This window comes from Prionailurus bengalensis, chromosome B1, assembly GCF_016509475.1.
Source record: "Prionailurus bengalensis isolate Pbe53 chromosome B1, Fcat_Pben_1.1_paternal_pri, whole genome shotgun sequence".
Lineage (NCBI taxonomy): Eukaryota > Metazoa > Chordata > Mammalia > Carnivora > Felidae > Prionailurus > Prionailurus bengalensis.
The window spans coordinates 130,931,149-130,954,559 of record NC_057344.1 but is presented as its reverse complement, the minus strand read 5'-3'; the positions used below and the strand labels follow the sequence as shown (position 1 = coordinate 130,954,559).

At 33.6% G+C, this 23,411-nt stretch overlaps 1 protein-coding gene across 2 annotated transcripts in view; it reads left to right on the top strand.

Annotated features, from left to right (window-relative positions):
- Positions 1-23,411, top strand: part of CCSER1 (coiled-coil serine rich protein 1) — a 1,313,272-nt gene that overhangs the window by 420,863 nt on the left and 868,998 nt on the right. For both annotated transcript variants that reach the window (XM_043572184.1, XM_043572185.1), the window contains exon 6: positions 16,207-16,414. In XM_043572184.1, coding sequence (XP_043428119.1) covers positions 16,207-16,414 — 208 coding nt within the window. The remainder of the gene's footprint in view (positions 1-16,206; positions 16,415-23,411) is intronic.

Below are 23,411 nucleotides of genomic sequence, written 5' to 3'. Positions count from 1 at the left end.
GTGAAGCATAGGACAATTACTTCAAACTGGATCCAGGCACTCAACAAATACTTTATAAATGAATAAATAGGCACAAGCAGGAAAAACATTGAAAATGCTTTACTGATTATATTAACCATTTTTCCAAGACAATAGAGAACATGTAATGAAACTTCATTTTCAAGCCAGGCAGGTGCTATTATAGATGGTGGTCTGTTATACAAATACTAAACTCCTTAAATTCATTATGGCCCTTGGCTCACAAGGGTGATAAGACTTTTTGAATATACTGGCAGCAAGACACATCTTATTTCTGGAAAAAAATGCTTTTATGTGGACAATCCAAAAACTTGATTATTTACTAATATTAAGAATCACATTTGTATGACATAAGTTTTATTTCTAAACGTTTAGATCAGGGATCACAGTTTCTGTGGGTAAGGGGTTTGAACAGGGATTAGCTGAGTTCTCCACGTGGGGCTCACAAGGCTACAGTCATGATGCTGGCCAACTTGGGTCTCATCCAAGCTCAGGTGATTGATAGCAGAATTGGTTTCCCTATATCTGCAAAATTTGTGGTGACTGACTTCAAAGCCTTCAGGAACACATGCCTCTGATGCTTGTCTTTTTTTTTAAAAGATACTCTGATTGGGTCAGGCCCATCAGGATAATGTTTATTATTATTATTATTATTATTATTATTATTATTATTATGTGAAAGACATCTCATTATCAAACTAATCACATGATAGTCCACCATATTGACAGGCTCTATCCACTTAAAGGGAGGAGAGCATATAGAGCATGTATACCAGCAAGTGGAAGCTTAGAAGCCATCTTGCATGTCTACCTAGTATGATAACAAATAAATGTGTTATCAATATAATATACATTATTAGTCAATATAAATAAAAATGAGATATATGTATAATTTTAAAACTATACAAATATTGTATTCCCATTAAACTCCCAATTTGCATAGTGTTATGATCTACAAAATGTATTCTCACTCTATACACTTTCCAGTTTCCTTTTCTCTTTTTTTATTTTACTTGATCCCAGATTTTTCTGCCTTCTGTAGAGGGTTTTTAATACAGGCCTCTCTACTGTCTATTCTTTAGGAGTATCTATCTATTTTATTATAAATTAGCTTATCTTTTCACTCAATATTAAAAGTAATATTCATATTTATAAATCTCCCAAATAATAACAGAAGAAAACATGACTGTAGTATATGAAATAATTCTTACATGCCTATGAAACAAATAAGGAAATATATTATTTTTTCTATGTCACTAATAAACTTCATTGTTACTTAATCAAACGCACAGAATTTTAACAGATCAAATATCAGTGATATGAGAGTCAGTTACTCAGAGATAGTACTTCTAAGCATCTTTAGAAACAACAGTTTTGATAATAACCACTTTTTAAGTGTGGACAGAAGTAAATGAAACTGAGCATATTGATGAGCAGTCAATTTCTTAGGAATTTTATAACTGAGACATTTGAGATATTCTTTTGTTAATAATGTGAATAATTATTTTAACTCCCTTTTGTAACTTTATTTTGACAAAAATAGAGAAGAATTGTAAAAAAGTATTTGTGTTCTCCTGCATCCTCCATCCAGATTGCCTTAATGTTAACATCTTATATTCCATAGCAAATGACAAAATTAATACATTAATATTGATATGATATATTAATTATACTGCAGACTTTGCTTGGACTACCTTTTCTTTTTCCTTTTTCTGTTATACGACCCAAGTCAGGATCCCACCTCACTTTTAGTTTTGCTGTTCTTCTTAGAAGTCTTACCCATTCTGTGCCAGTTTCTCAGTCTTTCCTTGCCTTCAGGCTTTAAGGAGGACTGGTCAGGTAATTTGTAGATCATCCATTAACTTGGAGTTGTCTGATATGTTTTTACTCATTAAATTGAAGTTATTAATTTTTGGCCAAAAAAAAGCACAGAATTAATGTAGTCTAATACGAACCATGATATTGACATGTCTGTAACTGGTGATGTTAACCTTGATCATTTGGCTAAGATGTTGTCTATCAAGTTTCTCCATTATAAAGTTACTGTTGTGCTCTTTGTAAATATTATATATCATGGGGGGAGATATTTTAATCTGTGTGCATACATATTTCTCTTTTTTTTCTTTTCTTTTAGATAACAGTTACACATAAGCCAATGGCAAATATTTCTATTGCTAGCTCAATAAAAGTGCAATTTAAATTTACTAATATTATTTACAAATAAAATGCTTTAAATTTTAAAACAACATTAAGATATAAAATAAAATATTGTAACCCACATGAAATTGTTCTTTATCTCCAGATAGGATTTTAGTTTATAGGGAAGATTTTAGAGGATATATAAGAGAAAAAAAAAAGGCAGGGAGGGGGGATACCAAATAGATCATTTTAAAAAATGGTGGGAAAGATATCCGAAATTTCCTGTTGACAATTAAGTAGAGCAACATACTTGGAGAATAGGAGATAATCTATCATTTGAAAGACAAGATTATCACAGAAAGCAAAGCAGCCATTAATTTTTACCTTTCTAATGAAGAAAAAACTATGAGTTAAGATCAATGTATTCAGGTTATCAACTCAACTTAGGCTGTGTAACATAAAACTTACAAGATTTAAAGTACATGCAACTTCATTTTAGGGAAATTCCACATTAAAGCAAAGGTTATTTAATTTCCTAGTGCTGACCTCTAGCCATGTTATTTTCCTTGGCGAAAAAGGTCAGAAAACACTAGTCTTAGAACCAGTTATGTATATTTCCCTCTAAACGCAGAAGAAATTGGTACAGAATAGGTGGCTCCTTATTTAGTATGATTTCAGAAATCTAAATGTCTGTTTTAAGCAGACAATATGCTCTAAATTTTTGTGTGTAGAATTTTTCCTTCTGTGTAGGAAGTAATCTGGTAAAATAAAAATATTGTACCAGTCCTTTATCAGCTACCAACACATTAGCTGGATTAATTATCTATGAAGGGTCGGGGTGGTGAGGGCCCGGACACAGCATCAGTATGTTTTCACAGAAGAGTTACAAAAAGTGAATGGCCTCCGACTTACAGCATCCCAGTAATGAATTCTGAATATCCAGGGAGCAGTAATACTCTAAAGCAAACCTGGAGAAGATCACATAAAAGGACATGACAGGAATGTACCAAAGGGTGTGAGGGCATTGTAAAAACTAGATGACATTTTACAATTTAGTCTTGGGCATGACAAATGTGTAACACAGGGGTCACTGATACAAGGCCCAGAAACCTTTCACTTAATTCATTTAAGGAAATATAAATATATATATATATATATATATATATATATATATATATATATGTGTGTGTGTGTGTGTGTGTATGTGTATATATATATGTATCTGTATATATATATGTATATGTATATATATACATATATATGTACATGTAATATATGTGGTAGCTCACATAATTAAGTATAAGCCAAGCAGTCCTTAAGAACAGAAATATGGTAATCTCAGGGAACTGAGATAACAGGGCTTTCTACATAATTTGCAGCATCCAGTGAGAAATGAAAATGGGAGAAAGTTCCTCATGCAAAAATTATGGAGAATTTCAAGGTGGTGACAGCAGACCATCAAACCTAGTATAGGACCCTTCTAAGAACCACATCCTGTGACAGGATGCAAGCCCATGAATGTGGCCCTAGATTGCAGGAATGAATGGATTAGTAGCTCTTTGTGTCTCTACTGTTAGAGTTAGTCAGCTGCAATGGTTCTCTGTCTGTCCCTGTGCTGTGATGCTTAAGATTCATATTTTTAGGGACCAGAGTATATAGGCCATGCCCAAGTCACATGATCATGACAACAAGAATTAGAGGGGCCTTGTTAAGCAGTCCCATCAAAACTGCATGCAATCATGGAGGAAAGGAGGGGCTTTTGTAAAGGAAAATAAAGGTATTAATAATAAGGTATTATTAATAAATAAAGGTATTATTATTAATAATAATACCAGAGACAGGGGGAAAAATTCTTCATGTTCAGGAAAAAACAACAGATGTTCCCATAAGAAAGAAAAAAAGAATCAATTGATTCTCAAAAGAATCAATTATGACCAGTTTCTAAGAAGTTGCCTCTAAGAACATGAATAGTTTTTTTTATAACATTTCTCCAGTAAAACCTCCCATGGGTCATAGATACTCGACTTTAAGTACCCCAAAATTGTTAACTTCGATGATTCTAAGAGACATTCTTTTTCAAACAAAATTTTTTAAGTTAAATTTCCCAATATAAGTATTGTAATTTCCTACTCTTCTATGAAACTATTGAAGAATAAGATTTAAAAAAATGTTTTGGATAGAAAAAGGAAATTTTAAAAAATCATAAAAATTACTCTGTGGTAAATTAATTTATATTTTCCAATCAGTATGTATTTATGACTTTGAGTGTCTGACTTAGTGAGGTCATTGAATTTTTGACAATCAGATGTCTCTAGTGAGAGCAGAGGGTTAGGATATGGACTCTGGAAACAGAATCTTTGAATTTAAAGACCAGTTTTGCTATTTGCATTCTGTCTAGTCTCTGTGCCTGAGATTCCTGTTCTGTAATTTATTAATATAATAATTGATTATTAAAATATCTTAAAAGGTGACATAATTTAGGGTATAATTAGAATTGATAATTAAAGAAAACAAATTTTATTCTATTTTTAGGCAAATGACAAAATGTAAAACAACATTGTAATTTTGGGAAGACTTGTTTTAGGAATGGAACTTCATTTCTTTCTGAGGAATTTTTTTTCCTTGTTATTCTTCCTAAATGGGTAGCTTTCTCTGGAGAGCAAAAAGTAAAATGGAGGTGTTCTTTTATCAGTGCTTCTTCAGTTGTGTAAGGAAAAGGGCTGGGTATTTTCTTTTTCATCATCATCTCTGTTTCAAAAGCAATTGGACATTGATACCAATCTGTGTTTCTGCTGCTTGTGTAAAAGAGAAACAAACCTATGCTACCAGCAACCACTGTTATCTGGTTTTAAATGTCAAGTACACTTCAGCATAGAAAGAAAGAAACTGAGATAACATTCAAAGAGGAATATATTAGAGCCAAAGATAGAGTCCAAGAATCTAAGTGTCTGTGTCTTCAAGACAAGGGTTAGGAAAAGATTCATCAACAGAAGCCGAAAACATTTTGCAGCTTCTAACTTATCTAACCTTGTGATTTATAGCCACATATCACATTTATATGTATGATGGTAGTATTTGTCTGTGTTGGTGCTGTGCTGATGAATAATGGAAAAGTAATTCAGCTACTTTAAGCTGAATCATTTAAATCACTTCAGCTATGCCATTCTCACTTTATGTCATGCCTTTCAAGGTCTGGGCTCATATTCTTTTACTGGCCTCAAGGATTTTTTGTTTGTTCCTTGCAACAGATATTTATGCTTTGACAGTTCTGTGATGTATAATTATGTATAAACTATGTTATATGCTTTTCATTTACACAAATAATCTGGCCTATTATTTATATGTGGTTTCTCTATTTCAGAGAGGAAAAAAGGTAGACATCCTTTATCTTTCATGTCCATCCATGGTTAAGTTTTTGATTGCTTAACAAATAATCACATTTGTAGAATCAGTATCATTTGATGGTGCTGCATATTTACAGTGTGTTTTTACTTATGACAATGTTTGTTACAACATTTAGCATTGAGATTTGAAATTAATTCAGCACCTTTTTTGAGGCAGTTTTGTAATAAGCCATCCAGACATCTTTCTAGGAAATTATTTACTATGTTATTTTACTAAACCTAGTTTCCTAGGACATTAACAGCTCTTATGAGTGCTTAATAAGTATGTTTTGAAAATAAAAGAAAAGGAAAGGAAAAGGAAAAGAAAAGAAAAGAAAAGAAAAGAAAAGAAAAGAAAAGAAAAGAAAAGAAAAGAAAAAAGAGAGAGAGAGAGAGATCAGATTAGTTGAGAAAATACAGGGTTGAATGAAGTTAGTAGGATTATTTACTAGGATTTTTCAGTTATTATTATGTTAATACTACACCAGGGATTCCTAAAGATTTAAACATATTTGATCATTAATATTTGTAAATAAAAATTTTGTATTTTTTAGTCCCTAAATTCACATCTGTGTGTTATACAGGAGCAATCATATTATAGTATTGGGTTTGCAGGGCAAGCTATGTTGTAAACACTATGCACTTGTTAACCTGAAAATAAGAGAGATAAACAAGTGTTTATTTGGGATTAAAGAATTGCAATTTGGGGAACACAGATTCAGGTTGAAACTCATATAGTGCCTGCTTACAGGTTGAAAGCAAGGGCTTTTATGATGAAGAAAGAAGGGAGACAATTACATACTTTGAAGAAAAGAAACAGTTTTCTATGGATGCTAACTAAGCTACTCTGGGTTATACATTGACTATCAGATTCTGTCTTCAGAAAATCTACAATCAGTTTGGTGATATTCATTCAGGATATTCATTCTTCCACTGACTTCTCAAGCAGTTGCTTAAAACAGTTTTCATTTTACCAAGTCCAAAGGTTTAGGCCTGATTCAAACAAAGATGGGTAAGTGAGTTTCTCTGCAGTGGTCACTCAAGCTCAGTTCTTAAATAGCCACAGTCATATCTTTTTTTCACACTGCAACTGCACTTTGCTCTAGCCGTTGACAGCCTGGTCTATAGTTTTGTGACCCAAACCGAAAGATATCTGTAAGTTTGATTAACTGAATTATAGCTCCCAATGTACTCCTAATATCATAATCGACTATTAAAATGTCTTAAACATTGATATAATTTAAGATTTAATTTAGAACTGATATTTAAAGAAAATAGTACTTACCTATTGATCACCAACTCGTTGATTTTTCAGGTGTTTTCTAATTTTTCTTAATCTTTCTTCAGGCCAAAAGTTTTTACTCATTCCAGTATACTCATGATTCCAAAAGCCACTTAATTTCTGAAATTACAGCTTTGGGACAGCTTATTGGCTAGAGCCTAATTATGTACTTTTTCATTTAGTAGGAAAGATTTTCAAGATAAGTGGAAAGGTACATTGTTTTCTATCTTATTAAAAATGAGATTATCTCAAACAATTGTGCCCCCCACTACAACTTTATTTGACATAAAAATGTTTGCACTGAGAACTCAGAGCTCGATTTAAACCCAGAAGCCATGAAAATTCCCAGCTACACTTTGTTCTTATGCAACTACTTGATGTCTATACTCCTGTTCCATCCTAGTTTTCTTTATTAGTAGTAGTATTTCCATCGTTGTTGTTGTTTTCATTTTTCTTGGTGTTAATCTCCTTTTTAAAAAAAAATTTTTTTTAACGTTTATTTATTTTTGAGACAGAGAGAGACAGAGCATGAACAGGGGAGGGGCAGAGAGAGAGGGAGACACAGAATCTGAAACAGGCTCCAGGCTCTGAGCTGTCAGCACAGAGCCTGACGCGGGGCTCGAACTCACAGACCGTGAGATCATGACCTGAGCCGAAGTCGGACGCTTAACCGACCGAGCCACCCAGGCCCCCCTTAATCTGCTTTCTGTAGCTACCCCTAATTCACTGGTCCAGAATATTTTTACAACCTTGAAAAGTTTTGCTCTGGTAAGGTTCCAAAGATAAATCTAAAAAGTGCTTCATGGGAAATTGTGATATATAAACCTGTTACTTAGGATTAATAAGGTAGAATTTTTAGCACATGTGTTTATGTAAGACTGCCATCTATCAAATAATTCATTCAACAAATACTCATTTTTTAATTTATTTTTATTTTTTAAGTTTACTTATTTTGAGAGAGAGACAGAGAGAGTAAGCAGGGGAGAGGCAGAGAGAGAGAGGGGAAGAGAGAATCCAAAGCAGGCTCCTCACTGTCAGCACAGAGCCCAATGTGGGGTTTGAATCCACAAGCTGTGAGATCATGACCTGAGATGAAACAAAGAGTTGGACGCTTAACTGACTGAGCCACGCAGGCTCCCCAACAAATACTTATTAATTCAACCAATACTTATTGAGACACTGCTAGATGCCAGACATTTGGAAATACAGTGATCATCAAAAGAGGGACTCCACCTTTTTGGTGTTATTGTCAAAGAAAAGAGGCAACTCTAAAGCCTGAGGTAATAGGAAGGATTGAAGGAGACTTCCTAGGAGAGGGGTCTTAAAGGATAAATGTAAATTAGCCACACTCTATGAAAACTCATATATATCCTTGGAAAAATTATGACCAGTAAGCATATGAAGACATGTTTATTCTGCTACTGCACTACATGTTTGCCTTGCAAAGGCTAACTGTATGCATGACACAGCAAAATGGGATTATGACACAGGGGGCTGCAGATTAAGCCCTGGAATTAACACATTTAAAATCAACCCACATCATTTGTGTGTATGTGTGAGTAGGCCTGCCAGGATATTTGGGAATACTTGATTTTGTGTCATATAGAAAATCTTATTTTTCTAGTTGAAATTGAGCATAGACTATAACAATGCCTTTGTTGCTCACATAAAGAATGGAATATGGAGAATTTGCTTGAGAAGATAGATGTAGGCTTTATTAATTTTTCTCAAATTGATAAAGTTCTGGGACTCTAAAAGTTACTCAAAGTCATAATCTCTGACTCTTAGCTTTGAAAGTATTGAAAGTTTTACAGTTTCTTAGGCACTATGTATTAGGCCAATAATTTTAGGTATTGCCTTTATGCCAAGCTACAGAAAAAGAATTGATTTTCTGTTTGGGAGCCCTACTTCCTAGATTATACTTTTGTGGCTGTCACTTATCCCACTGTGATTGCCAGATCTTGAACATTTTTAAAAGGTGAAAGTCATAAAACAATCTTTTAAAAGTAAATAGTTGCCTGTAAGTTGTATAACTTTTAGCATGTCATTAGTGGCATATATTGTATTAAAATTTTACTTAGAGACAACTTGATAGCCACTTTTGACATGTTGTGATCAACCCCAGCTGCTTATATTTGTAAAATATTTCATTTTATAAAGATTACTTAGATACCTAGAAACAAATTGAAGACATTCTGTTGTTTTCTGTTTTGAAGAAGATCTAACACAAATGTTCAGAACCAAATATACAGTCATATTTTTATAAACTTTCTCGTAAGTTACATATATTTTTTAAAATGTGCTTTCCTTAAATGGTCATAAATTGAGATTTTTACATACAGGATCTTAAAACAATAACATTAGGTTCTAACTATTTTCTGTGATAAATAAGATGCATTTTATAGTGGTAGTTTCATTCCAAAAAAATAATCACATCCCTTCATGATATGGATCTGAAGCAAGACATTGTATTTTTGTGGTTTATTATCCTGATATTGAAGGGAAGAGGGCCGGAAACAAATAGCATTGAAAATAATGTAATTTCAATAATATAATTTCAACCTAAAATTAATTTTCATCTTATTGATACTACTGTACTAAAAATATGAAACTCTTATTGTTGAAAAGAAGTTTATTTAAAAAAAGAAGAAGAAAGTTCATAATAGGCAAGTCTTTACACTTGACTCTATATTTATTCTATTTTTATTAGTGAAATGCTCTTTATTTTTTAAAATGTTTATTAAATTTTTATTAAAAAATTATTATTAATAAATATTATTTATTTGTTTTTGAGAGAAAGAGAGAGAAAGGGAGAGAACATGAGTGGGGGAAGGGCAGAGACGGAGAGGGAGACAGAGAATCCCAAGCTGGCTCTGGAATTGGGGCTCATACCCACGAACCACGAGATCATGATTTGAGAGCTGCAATCAAGGGTCAGAACCTTAACCAACTGAGCCACTCAGGTGCCCCCATGAAATGCTGCATCTTAAATCACATGTGAAAACAAAAGTAGAGAATGAAAGGGAGAAATGTGAATGACATCAATGGCATGCTGGAAAGGTACCAAACACAGACAATCAAGTCATTCTTTTCTTTTTAATGCTAAAAAAGTACTTTCAAACTTTTCATGAGCAGATTTGCACTTTTCTAAAATTTTAAAGAAGGAAATTATGACTTTTCTATGGAACTGGAATTGTTACTATTTATAATATCATTCCCTAAGAGTGTAACGAAATATCTCACTATTCCAGTTTACAGCTTAGAATAGATAAATGCAGGTGTATTTGAAATTTTAACCTTATTAAAAGATGATGGAAACGTAGAAAACAGCACTGAACTAGGAGTCATACCACAGTTCTTTTACACCTTCTAGTGTGTGGCACTTAGAAAACTAATTTAGGCTTGAGCTTCCCTATCTATTAAACACAAATGTTAAACTAGATGTCCTATAATGCTTTTTCTATATTGATGTAATAATTTATTTCATGTAATTGTGCAATAAAGTTAGGTGGATACATTAATGAACAAGAGAGATAAGTACTGTTTCTATGTCCTTAGAACATACTAACCTCAGATATAGTTACTAAACAAAGACATACACAAGTGATTATGTAATCTCACTACTATTGCTAGGCTTAATGTTCTTCTTAGGAATATATTCTCTAGTAATTATACTAGTTAGCATGGTTTCAGCTTCAAGTAAAAGAAACAACTAGCTCAAAGTGTATTAAACAGTCAAAAAAATGTTACCATGTCCAATAAGAAACCTACAGTTAGTGAGTGGGTCTTTACTGTCGGTTAATTCAAAGAAACAATGACATTATCAAGGAGCCATATCAAGGAGTTTCTTTCAGAAACTGCATCAATTGATTCTAGAGTTTCCATTTTGGTTCCTTGTTTTATAGTTTTCATTTCTTTGATGAGAACAACCATCTATTTATTCATTATGTCCACTTCTCATTTTAAGGCTTTGAACATATTTATAATAGTTGCTTGAAATCCTTGTCTGATAATTTCAGCATATGGGTCATATCATAATGTCTATTAATTGTTTTTGTCTCTCTTTTTTCTTCTTTGCATGTCTATTCATTTGAATAGTTGCCAGACATTGTGGATTTTTTTTTATTTGAGAGAGAGAGAGAGAGAGAAAGAGAGAGAGAGAGAGAGAGAGAGAGAGAGAGAGAGAGAGAGAGAGAGAGAGAGAGACCGAATATCTTAAGCAGGCTCCACACTCTACATGGAGCTCAACACAGGACTTGATCCCATGACCCTGGGATCATGACCTAAGTCAAAATCAAGAGTCAGAGGCTCAAGGGATTGAACCACTCAGGTGCCCCGGCTTACTTATTTCTGAGAGTCTGTATTTTATTGTCTTCTTTTAAAGAAGGAAGAGTATTGTTCTAGCAGATGGTTATTTTAAAAGTGAATCAGATTGATACTTGTTTTTTGTGTTTTTTTGTTTTTTAAGCTTGGAACTCTCATCGAGTACTGTAATGCTTCTTTGCTCCTGGCAGATACTCTCCTAAATCTGCATGGGCACTGCAGCTTCTGTTTTTTCAAACTGCATCCAAGTTCAACACCCTGAAACCACTACAGTGGCAACTCATATAATTATTGCTGTTTTAACTTTACCCTTTTGGCATCCAGAAATTTTTCTGTCTTTCCTTCCTGTGCTGTAATATGTTTAAAAATAAATGTTCTTATAATTCATCCAGTATTTCTTCATATTTGGAACAGGAGGTGGAGTATAGGTCAGCTTAATCCAGTGGGTTCCCGGTGGTCTCTGCAAATTAATATTTTAACTGCATTGTGGTTAAGTGCTACAAAGGAAGGCTTAGCATAGAGAAGAGGAACCTGTGTGTTTTTACATAGATGCAAAGGGGGTTTCCTTAAGAAGTGTTGTCTTTTAAGCAGAGATCTGAAGGCACAAGTGTAAGCAAACTTTTTATGCAGATAGAAACACATACACAAAATTCCTGAGGCAAGATGAAGTTTGTCACATTGGAGGGCCTGTATGAAGGCTGGTGTACTTGGAGCTTAAAAAACAAGGAGGGGCGCCTAGGTGGCTCAGTCAATTAAGCATCTGACTCAGGTCATGATCTCAACCTTTCCTGATTTTGAGCCCTGCTTAGGGCTCTGACAGCTCAGAGCCTGGATCCTGCTTTGGATTCTGTGTCTCCCTCTCTCTCTCTCTGCCCCTCCCAGCTCACTCTCTGTCTCTCAAAAATAAATAAACATTTAAAAAATTTAAAAAAATCCAACAATGAGACAGTTGTTAGAAAATAAGGTATGGTAAGGCAGACAGTTGCTAGATCACAGAGGACTTTGTCTCTTATGTTATTTGTATTTTAGCTTGCCTTTCTCCATATCTTGCTTTTTTCTACCCATCACTTCAGGTGGTAGTGAAATCCTCCTCAAATATAAATTTATATGTAAATTGAAAGTGTTAACCAGTTGTTATAACCACTATACTACTGTGGAGGGAGGGATGCCGGTTCTGTCCTTTCAGTAACGAAGCTAACTATCCAACTATAAAACAATTTGATATACAAGTTTTTCCCCCAAAATGACACTTTCAGTGAACAATATATTTCGAAAAGAAATATGAGAAAAACAGCTTATTTATCAACAATAGACTTCCTGTGGTTAGTTTCTTACACAGACAGTTTTTAGTTCTGGAATGCCTGTCTTAGAATTATTCAAGCTAAAATTGAATTTACCATAGATAACTCAATCCTTTTTAAAATGAAAATTAAATAAAAATAAGTTTCCAAAAGTAAGGTTTTCAGAAACTATTATTTTCTACAGATCTACTTAATGAACCTTTGGAAAGAGGTGTATGCATATGCTTATTTATTATGGTGGTCAAAAAAGATTACTTTTACTTTTTCATTCCTTGGAAATCTGCTTCAGAAATTACAGCCATATTATAAAGTGTAAATCATTGAGATCCCTTATGGCCATAGATATGTGCTATAATGAAAGGTGTCAGTGCACTAAATAAGGAACAGCTCCTTTGACAGATAAGGGCATCAATCCTTTGCAACTGACATGATCTTGTATTTTGTTAGTCATTGTGGCCATTATATTGGGAGGTTTCCAAATGATGTGGGTGGAAAGAAAATTTCTCACTATCAAAATGATAGTGCTCTTTCTAACTAAATGAGAAGAAAAAATCATGAAAATCATTTTATTTTTTTCTCCCTGATAAGGAAGATCCTGTAATCATTCTAAGTTTATTTTAAGATATCCATTTTCTTATTAAATTTGTCATATTGAAAATAGAATTGCAGCAGAACTGTTCAACTAGCTTGGTAGAAAATTCCTTTCACACAAAGAATTCCAGTGACAAAAGTACAGAGCCAGTTCACTGTAGTAGTTTAAGTTAAATGTTTAAAGTGCCAGTTAAAACTCAAGTTTTTCAAGTTGAAACTTTCAAGAATACATCTAATGTAACGTTTATGAGCTTTCCTGTTAATTTTACTCAAAACCTTCATTTTTGTGGTACTTACAGACTGAGAAAGGTCCATAAGTTTAAATTCAACTTTATCTAAGTGTTGATAAATTTTTTAATTAAACTTTTTGTTTTGAGACAGTTATAGACTTACTGCAGTTGTAAGAAATAGTAACAGAATGATCCCATGTACGCTTTATCTGAACAGCTTAATTTTAATTCCTGTGCTAATCAAAATACTTTCTCTCTCTATCTTTTTTAAGTTTATTTATTTATTTTAGTAATAAATTAAATTATTTAATTTATTATTATTAAGAGGCAGAGAGGGAGGGAAAGAGAGAGAGAATCCCAGGCAGGGTCCACTCTGTCAGCACCTGACATAGGGCTCGAACTCATGACTCCTGAGATCATGACCCCAGTCAAAATCAAGAGTCAGATGCTCAACCAACTGAGCCACCCAAGTGCCCTTCTTGTCTCTTTGATTCTAGCCATTCTGACGAGTGTAAGGTGACATCTCCCTGGGTTTTGATTTGCATTTCCCTGATGATGTATGACATTGAGCATCTTTTCATGTGTCTGTCATCTGTATGTATGTCTTTTTGAAAAAAAAAATGTCTATGTCCTTTGCCCATTTTTGATTGGATTTTTTGGGGTTTTTATGGTGTTGAATTATATAAGTTCTTTATGTATTTGGATCTTAATTACTTATTTGGTATATGATTTGTAATATATTCTCCCATTCAGTAGGTTACCTTGCCATTTTGTTGATGGTTTCCTTTGCTGTGGAAAAACTAAGCATTAAATTTTTAGTTATAAAGGCTTGAACAGTATTCATGAGCAACAAGGCAAGTGTAAATATTACTGAACAATTCTACTGAAGATTCATGGAGTTGGCACAGAGAGGGTGAACTGTATATGTGTTCAGTGGAGATTACAATGTCTTTGTTGTTTATTTGTAGTAGTTGTGATTAGTGACCCACTGTATCAGGCCTCAGTATTCCCCCTGACCCAACCCCTACTTTTTTGGCCAAGTCAAGGGACTGTCTATCTTTTTTGTTATAATGCATATTTTTTTCACTCTTCTGAAACTATAATCATTCAGAGAGTTGGCAGACAGAGTGGTATATGTCCCAAAATGCACAGATTTTATTATCTAGTGAGCCCCGCTAATGCAGGGACAGGAGAATATGTGAACTAGCTCTATCCTCCTGGCATTATTATGGATGGTCTTTGTGAGAGGAAACTATGGGTTCATATTAGAGACTTTTCCTTTTCTTGTCAAATACAGGGATTTTTTTAGGTGAATTTACCCAGAATCACTTGGATATTTTTGGCCCAATAAAAGTCTATTGTTAAAAAGGTTGAGTTATAAAATATTTAACAATTATAAACCTCAGGGGCCAATCAATCAGAAGGTAGCTCATAAACATACAACAGGATGGCTGTGTTATCTTTTGCAGCTGAGTAATAGCCCTGTTTAATAGTCTGTTTCACGACCTCAACCTCAATCTAATTAAGAATGATTTTGATTATAGTGGTCTCGTAGCCAACTTTTTCATTTAGAAGTCAGATGTTTTGAGGTGAAAATATCTGTTTTTCATATGTGAAAGAATATTGTAGTTGACCCTTGAACAACCCAGGGGTTAGAGGTGCTAACCCCCTGCACAGTCAAGAATCTGTGTGTAACTTTTGACTCTCCCCCAAAATTATCTACTAATAGCCTATTATTGAACAGAAGCCTTATCAGTAACAGTCAATTGACACATATTTTGTATGTTATGTGTATTATATACCGTTTTCTTACAATAAAGTAAACTAGAGAAAAGAAAATGTTGTGAAGAAAATCCTGAGAAAAAAACATTTATATAATGTACTATAATTATCAAAAACAGTGGACCCACACAGTTCAAATCCATGTTGTTCAAGGTAACTGATATTCTTTCAGTACCACCTACTAATAAATGTGGTGAACGTCTTGAGGTCAGTGACTATATCCTGTAAGCCTGTATCCTATTATCCAACTTCAGCCATTATTGCTCTCTCGACACAATATGGATGTTTTGTATAATTGTGAAAAAATGCCATCATTCTCTCTTGTTGGAATTATGAATACATTCAGTCTTTTGAAGTATGAAACAAATAGCTAATTTATCTCCTAAATGAATTTCTGTATATAGCCCATTCTTAACTATCTGAAAATTATAGAGATTCTTAGATTTGTAAATGTTAAACTATAATCCACTGAACCTCAGTAAACTCCTGAAATTAGTCATGGAACTTCACACCTGTATGGTTTCTAAAACGTTTGTCAGTCTTCAATTATGTTTCGATATATGACTGGACAAAGAGGTTCAAAGAAACAGCAATCTAACTAAAAGGAATTTTAAAAACATGCGCTTAATTACTTTATTGTAAGCGTGTTAGGAAATTTTGAACCATGGGTGGCAGCCTTGCAATGCATAACAGATCACCTTGCAGAAAAATTTGTGTATGTAGATGACATATTGCATAGATTATTACCAAAATTTATGCTTTATTCATTCGCTCATTATCGTATTCATTTTTTCAACTTCAATTATATGCTTACTTACTGAGTCAGCCTAATATGCACCAGACACCAGGGTAGTTCACAACTAAAACCTGATAAATTTTTGAAAATTCTGTCGTAAATGAACTATTATGCATACTGTGAAATCTAAATTTTATATTCCATTTTATTCTTATCAGTCTTAGAGAAAATAGGATAGAAGACACTAACATGGGCATTTTGACAAAGGGTCTCAGAATTTTCAAAGACTAATACTAAGAGGAATTGATACACATCACAAGGAATTTTTTTGTAGCTCACTACTGACATTGATCAACAACTTGGAAAAATACTGCTTTGAATATGCTACATTGTAATTTTTTGTTCTTTTTTTTCTTATTAGGAATCTTTCCCTGAAATTAACAAAAGACATTGATCAGGAAGTCAGGTGTTCCCATATGAGCCGAATGCCCCCCAGTCCATCTGCAGATTGGCCCCTGCAAGGTGTGGAAGAAAATGGAGGCTTAGACTCTCTGCCTTTCAGATTGATGTTACAGGACTGCACAGCTGTCAAGACATTATTATTAAAGATGAAGAGAGTTCTTCAAGAGGTAATTAATGGTTTACTCTAAGATTAATGTCTCTCAGTGCTGGTAGACAGTGGAGTCTATAGACTGGTTAGTGCATGCTTCTTTCAATAATTAAGTGAATGACACTGAGCAGGGGTCAGGCATTGTCTTGCAATTTAGCTCTCTCCTTTGTCAAATGAAGGACATGGAGCTCTGGTTTATAAGGTACTCTTAAGCTCTAAAATTCTAAGATTCTATGAAGGAAGTGAAAAAAAAAAAAGAATAAAGTGACACCAAACCTGGGCAAAGTGGATTAAAGAGAAACAGGCATCAGTTATTAAGTTACATTTCTATGTTGCTATAAAGCTATTGAGAGACCTATTAAATGGACTTCATTTTAATGATACTGAGGCTTTATTTATATGATACCATAAAAGTAGTTTAGTCATTTTTGTTCCAGTAAAAACAGTCTAGTAAAATGTAATCTGAATGTTTGACTGATTTTACCCACTGAATACAGTTGCCCTTCTACATTTGTGCTGTTAGATGATGAATTTGTTAGGAGAATACATGATGGATTATTTCATCTTTAAGGCCAGTAATCAGCCATCCTTTAGGATTTAGGTATGTTATGGATTATATTATTTTTTAATGTTTATGTTTGAGAGAGAGAGAGAGAGTATGTGTGCATGCATGCAAGCAGAGGAGGGGAGAGAGAGAGGGAGGCAGATGATCCAAAGCAGGCTCTGCTCTATCAGCACAGAGTCTGATACTGGAACTCACTAACCATGAGATAGCAAGCTGAGCCGAAGTCCATGCCTTACTGACTGAGCCACCCAGGCACCCCATGGATATATTTTTATAATTACATCTATTTTGGGGGGGGGATTTCTATAAACAGCATACACATTAACATTATTTTAGATATGTAAAGTGAGACGTCAGAAATGTTAAATATCTTTTCTCCACTAGGTGTGAATTCAAGACAACGGGTTGATATTTCTGACTTCAAAGTCACTCAACTTTTTACTATATCCCATTATTGTTCAAGTGATTTGTCTTGATAGGAGATGATAATAAATAATGTAAGAACAGAAAATATAACTATTTAGAATGAGTAGTATCATGGCTTCCTTACAAAGATGACCACTAATAACACATGGGTAATGATAATAATGCTAGCAGCTACCGCTAGAGGCCAGAATGGAATCAGAAAGAGAGAGGGAATTTAAGAGAAATGATGCCATAGACTATTGGGGTTATTCAGTCATGTGTTCTTATCAGATGTTAAAGTAAAAACTGGAAGAAATATCTGCATTCCATACCGGTTTATATTGCTAGAATCTATGCAGGTGGGGTGCAGGAGTAGTGGTTTTATGTTCAGTCACTGTTAGAATTTCAGGAATTTTATGAGCTGGCAGTTAAGGGCCATCATAAAATTAAATTATATACACTTATGATGAAGCACATTATATTTTTAGAAGGGTAATCTGTACTCAAAACCTATCATTTATTATTTATTTTACTATATTCTACTATTAACTACACTCATGCATTTATTTACATCTATTGGCTCTATATGTGAAAATATAACAGTTACTGTGCATATTTTTCCAATTTTAGATTCATTTATGTCATTTTGGCAACTTGAAATCAGACACATGGGAGTATTATGCCACAGAAATTAACAAATACTACAAATTAGGGCTTCCAGTTTTTGGTAAGCCTATTAAGTAGTTAGAGCATACTACTATATGTATGACTATGAGGTCCTGTACTGACAACGTAAGTGTTTTGCTGCACTTGTTAAATCTCCCTGACCTTTGGCTTAACATGCAGCCTGAATCTCTTTGAACAAGGCAAGCTTAATAACAGCTGTTATATTAAAAGATATTAATCTCAAAGTCTGTAATGTGCATCTATTCATCTTTTTACCTCTCCCTTGATCTGAGTTTTAATTAAAAAATCAACAAGTAAAAACGAAGTAGGAAGAAGAGACAGGAAGTGTCAAGGGGTTTTCTTAGTGTACTTAATTTTATAATTTAAAAATATTTAGTGATATTCACTATAGAGTTAATGTTCTGAATATATTGCAATTGTCTTTATACTTCCATCTGTTTTTATTCATTAAAGAACATTTGAAGAAACTGAAGACAATTTCTTTTTAAAGCTCATGTATAATGAGCAATAATTACATGTTTGGTAAGCCATTCAGAGAGCAGGGTCTTATTCTTTATTGTCAACACGAAAAGCAATATTATGATTTGATTAACATTGACAACTGTTCTAGTTGTTTTTATAATGAATGCCTTAAAAGAAAATTGTTTATTTAAATATTCTTAGGGCACCTGGCTGGCTCGGTTGTTAGAGCAGGTGGCTATTGATCTCAGGGTTATGAGAGCCCCACACTGGATGTAGAGATTACTTAAATAAATAAATTAAAAAAAAACTGTTCTCTAAACCAGGAATTTTCAAATGACAATCTACATTTCCTTACTTAATTTGAGTTTAATACCGATTACTCATCTTAGGTTAACAAAACTTTTTTAATATAGGAAAATTATTCTTATTTGATGGTTACATTTTTATGAAATGTAGTCCCACTTTTATACACAGATTATTTTTTAGCTGCAGAAGATCTCAACTATTTGATTTTTAAAATAAAAAATAACTAATGAGTTTAATATATCAAATTAAAAAATGCTCCTATTTGATGTTTTTCCTAATGATGCTCTGTTGATGTCTTAAATTTTAATTCTGAGGTAGGTTAAATGTGAATATTTTGAGTGGAACCTCACACTTTTAATTTTGTCTCCCTTCTTTGAAGATAAGTTACCATTATTAAAATGCATGTGGATATTCCCAACAACCCAAACATTAACACCTTTGTTAAAAAAAAAAAAAAAAAAGACTGACTTTGGTCCCTTAGAAATTCTATTGTCATTTTTAGCATTAGCGATAAAAGTGACTGTAGCAAACGGGGAAAACTATGCCATTTTTTTTCTTCCTCTTTTGTTATTTTTTCCACATAATTCTATTCGCTGTAAAAGAAGAGAATGTTTAATACCTACAGAGATAGTTTCTTTTCTGTTTCCTTTTAGTTTGCTCTGTTTCCTTTTTGCACTCCTCATGAAATTTGTTTGCAGTATATGGTAATTAACCAAGAGGGCTACTGGGAAGAGATTTCAGGTGAGATGAGTAGTATAAATTTCTAGAAAGATAACAACTAATAAGAATATTTACCTAAGGTCATTTGTAATCCCCCGCTGCTACCCATGCCTTCTTAGTTTATATTTAATAAATGAATCCTGGGAATGTACCTAGCAAACTTCCTGAATCAAGAGACATTTAAAAAAAGTTAGAAAAATGTTAAAGTTTAAAAAGTTAATATCATGAGATGAATCTATTCTAACAATGTAACTATTCTAACAATGTGAAAAATCAGAGAACCATTTATTTGAGAATCAGTATAATTTATAAAACCATGCAAAGTTAGGCTGGTAATTGACTAAAAAGCTTATTTTCCTTTTTCTTTTCTCAACAACCTAATAATTCAAACTATTTAATTTTAATATCTCCAAAAATAATAACAAAATTTTCAAAGGTATTTTTCTTATTTTTCATTAAAATTTAATTCACAAATATATGATGAAATTTGGAATGTTTTGAACTTCACCATTCATCACTATTCAATGGACATTTAAGAATTTTTTGTGTTTTTTAAAGATATTTCAGTAAAATGATTCCAAAGACTTCAAATTTTTTTTTAACATTTATTCATTTTTGAGATAGAGACAGAGCATGAATGGGGGAAGGTCAGAGAGAGAGAGGGAGACACAGAATCAGAAACAGGCTCCAGGCTCTGAGCTGTCAGTACAGAGCCCGACACGGGGCTCGAACTCGCGGACCACGAGATCATGACCTGAGCCGAAGACGGACGCCCAACCTACTGAGCCACCAGGTGCCCCTGTTTCCAACGATTTTATAACTGACATTTTTTTCTGTCAGCACATGTCAAGAGCAAATGAAAAGCCTATAGAATAGTAACACCAGCAATGGATAATTATAGATAGGAAAAGCAATTATGGAGTCATAAAGTAAGGAAATTTACCAAAAGCAAGCAATTACCCATGTAAATGCAGATAGCAGTGTAATAATTAGACTTCACTTTATATTTATCTTTTGAAAATAACAAAATCACGTTTCTGCTATCTGCTTTATGTTTGTTTGTTTTTGCTTGCTAAAAAAATTTGTTTAAAGTAAAAATTGGAAAAGAAGTAGTATTAAAACTAAAAACACAAGAAAACGAATGGCTGTACTGTCAGATATAATAAGACACGTTATCAGAATCAAAGACCTATGTTTCATACTGATGAAAGAGTCAGTTCATCAGGAAAACATAATCATATATGTGGATGGCTTATTTAAGTAGCTTGTAAATTTATGGTATAAAATATGACAGAACTAGATGAAGAAATAGACAAATTCATATCATAGTTGATTTTAACTCCATTCTCTCGAATTGATAAAACAACTAAACGAAATCAGAAGAGTTTCAGAATATTTGAACATTACCAACTTCTTTAACCTAACTGACATTTATAGATTACTACAATTAATAATAGAATTATACATTCTTTGCAAATGCATCACCAAGACAGAGTACATGCTGGGTCATAAAAAAGTCTCAATAAATTTCAAATGTAGAAATCTATGGAGTACATTTTTTTAGAACAATGGAATTAAATCAGGAGTCAGGAATGATAAAATAACAAGAGATCAAATACTTGGAAATTAAACAACCAATTACTATATACCTCATGAATCAATTTCAAACCTCAAGGGAAATTTTAAAGTGATTTGAGTGAGATGATAATGATGGTAATATAAGATGAAAATCTAAACTTTGTGGTATAGCATTGCAACCATGCTTAGAAGGAAGTTTATAGTTTTAAAAGTTTATACTTAAGGGGTACCTGGGTGGCTCAGTTTATTGAGCTTCTGACTCTTGATTTTGGCTCAGGTCATGATCCCACGGTCATGGAATCCAGTCTCACATTGAACTTCCACTGAGCATGGGGCCTGCTTAACATTTTTTTCCCTCTGTCCTTCTCTTTTGCTTGTGCACTTGCTCACTCTCTCTCTCTCAAAAATAAAATACATATATGAAAAAATTAAAAGTTTATATTTAAAGGAAGAAAGTGCTATAATTGACAATATAAGTTTTTTGTTAACTAGAAGAGCAAATTAAACCTAAGGAAGGGACTAGAAAGAAACATGAAGAACAAACTTAATAGAGTTGAAATGAGATAATAGAAAATTTATGAACCCTAGGGCGATTCAGTTGGTTAAACATCTGACTCTTGATTTCAGCTCAGGTCATGATCTTGTGGTTCCTGTATTGGAGCCCCATGTTAGCTCTGTGAGGATAGTGCAAAGCCTGCTTGGGATTCTGTCTCCCTCTTTCTCTGCCCCTCTCCTGCTCACACACAAGGGCTCTCAAAAATAAACATTTAAGGGGCACCTGGGTGGCTCAGTCGGTTAAGCGTCCGACTTCGGCTCAGGTCATGATCTCACAGTTTGTGAGTTCAAGCCCTGCATCGGGCTCTGTGCTGACAGCTCAGAGCCTGGAGCCTGCTTCAGATTCTGTGTCTCCCTCTCCCTCTGCCCCTCCCCTGATCACTCTCTGACTCTCTCTGTCTTTCAATAATAAATAAACATTTAAAAAAATTAAAAAAAAATAAACATTTAAAAAACAGGAAAATTTATGATCCCCCAATTTTTTTGAGAACTTAAAAAAAAAAAGACTGTAGAAGAAAAAATAAAAGAAGAAACACAAATTACTAATATCATCAATGAATCAAGGCAGGAATAATCAGTACAAATCTTAAAGACATTGAAAGGAAAATAAGGTGATATTATTAACAACAGTGTGACCACAAATATAACAATATTGATGAAAAGCACAAATCTCTTGAAAAATCTAATTTTCCAAAATGACACAAGAAGAAAGTAAAAGTCTGCATAGTCCAATTTCTATTAAATAAATAGATGTTATTATTAAAGGACGGAAAAAAAGAAGGAGAAGGAGGAGAAGAAGGAGAAAAATCATTCACGTTAAAAAAAAGGAAAGCAAAGAAAAAGCCCAGGAGTTTCAGTGCTGAATTCTATCATACATTAAAAAAAACTTAAGATGGGGGTGCCTGGGTTGCTCAGTTGGTTAAGCTTCCAACTTCAGCTCAAGTCATGATCTTATGGTTCAGGAGTTCAAGCCCCATGTCAGGCTCTGTGCTGACAGCTCAGCCTGCTTTGGATTCTGTCTCCTTCTGTGCCCCTCCCCCACTCTCATTCTATCTCTTTCTCAAAAATAAATAAACATAAAAAGAAAAAGAAAAGGCATTAAAACCCTAAATATAGGAAAGAAAATGTAAAACTACCTCTATCAGTAGATGACATGGTGGTTTATAGACAGATCCCTAAGAATTCTATTAAAAAGTTTATAATATGCCTAATAGGAACAATAAAATGTGGATTTAGGCAGGTTCAAAGATACAAAAATAGAAAGTTGTAATAAAATTATGTATTGCTCCATAGAAAATTATCTGGTGGTCCAAAACAACAAATGTTTGTTATCTTATGATTTCTGTGGTCAGGACAGTGAGAGCAGCTTATGTACTGGTTCTGGCTGAAAGCCTCTCATGAGGTTGCCCTCAAAATGTCAGCCATTGCTGAGGTCATATGGAAGTTTGGCTGTATTTGAGGATTCACTTCCTAGCTCATTCATTAGCTGTGGCAGGAGGATTCAGTTTTTCACTGGTGGTGGCCGGAGCCTCAGTTCCTCACCATGTATGTTCCCATCTGGCTTCCCAAGAGTGTCTTGTCCCAAGACAATCCAAAAGAAAAAGCATGATACAAAAATGAGCAGTGTCTTTTATAATCTCATCTCAGAAGTAACATATCATCAGTTTTGTGAAATTTGTTGGAAATAAAGGCCAGCCTTGCTATTAGTGTGGGAGGGTACTATACAAAAGTGAAAAAT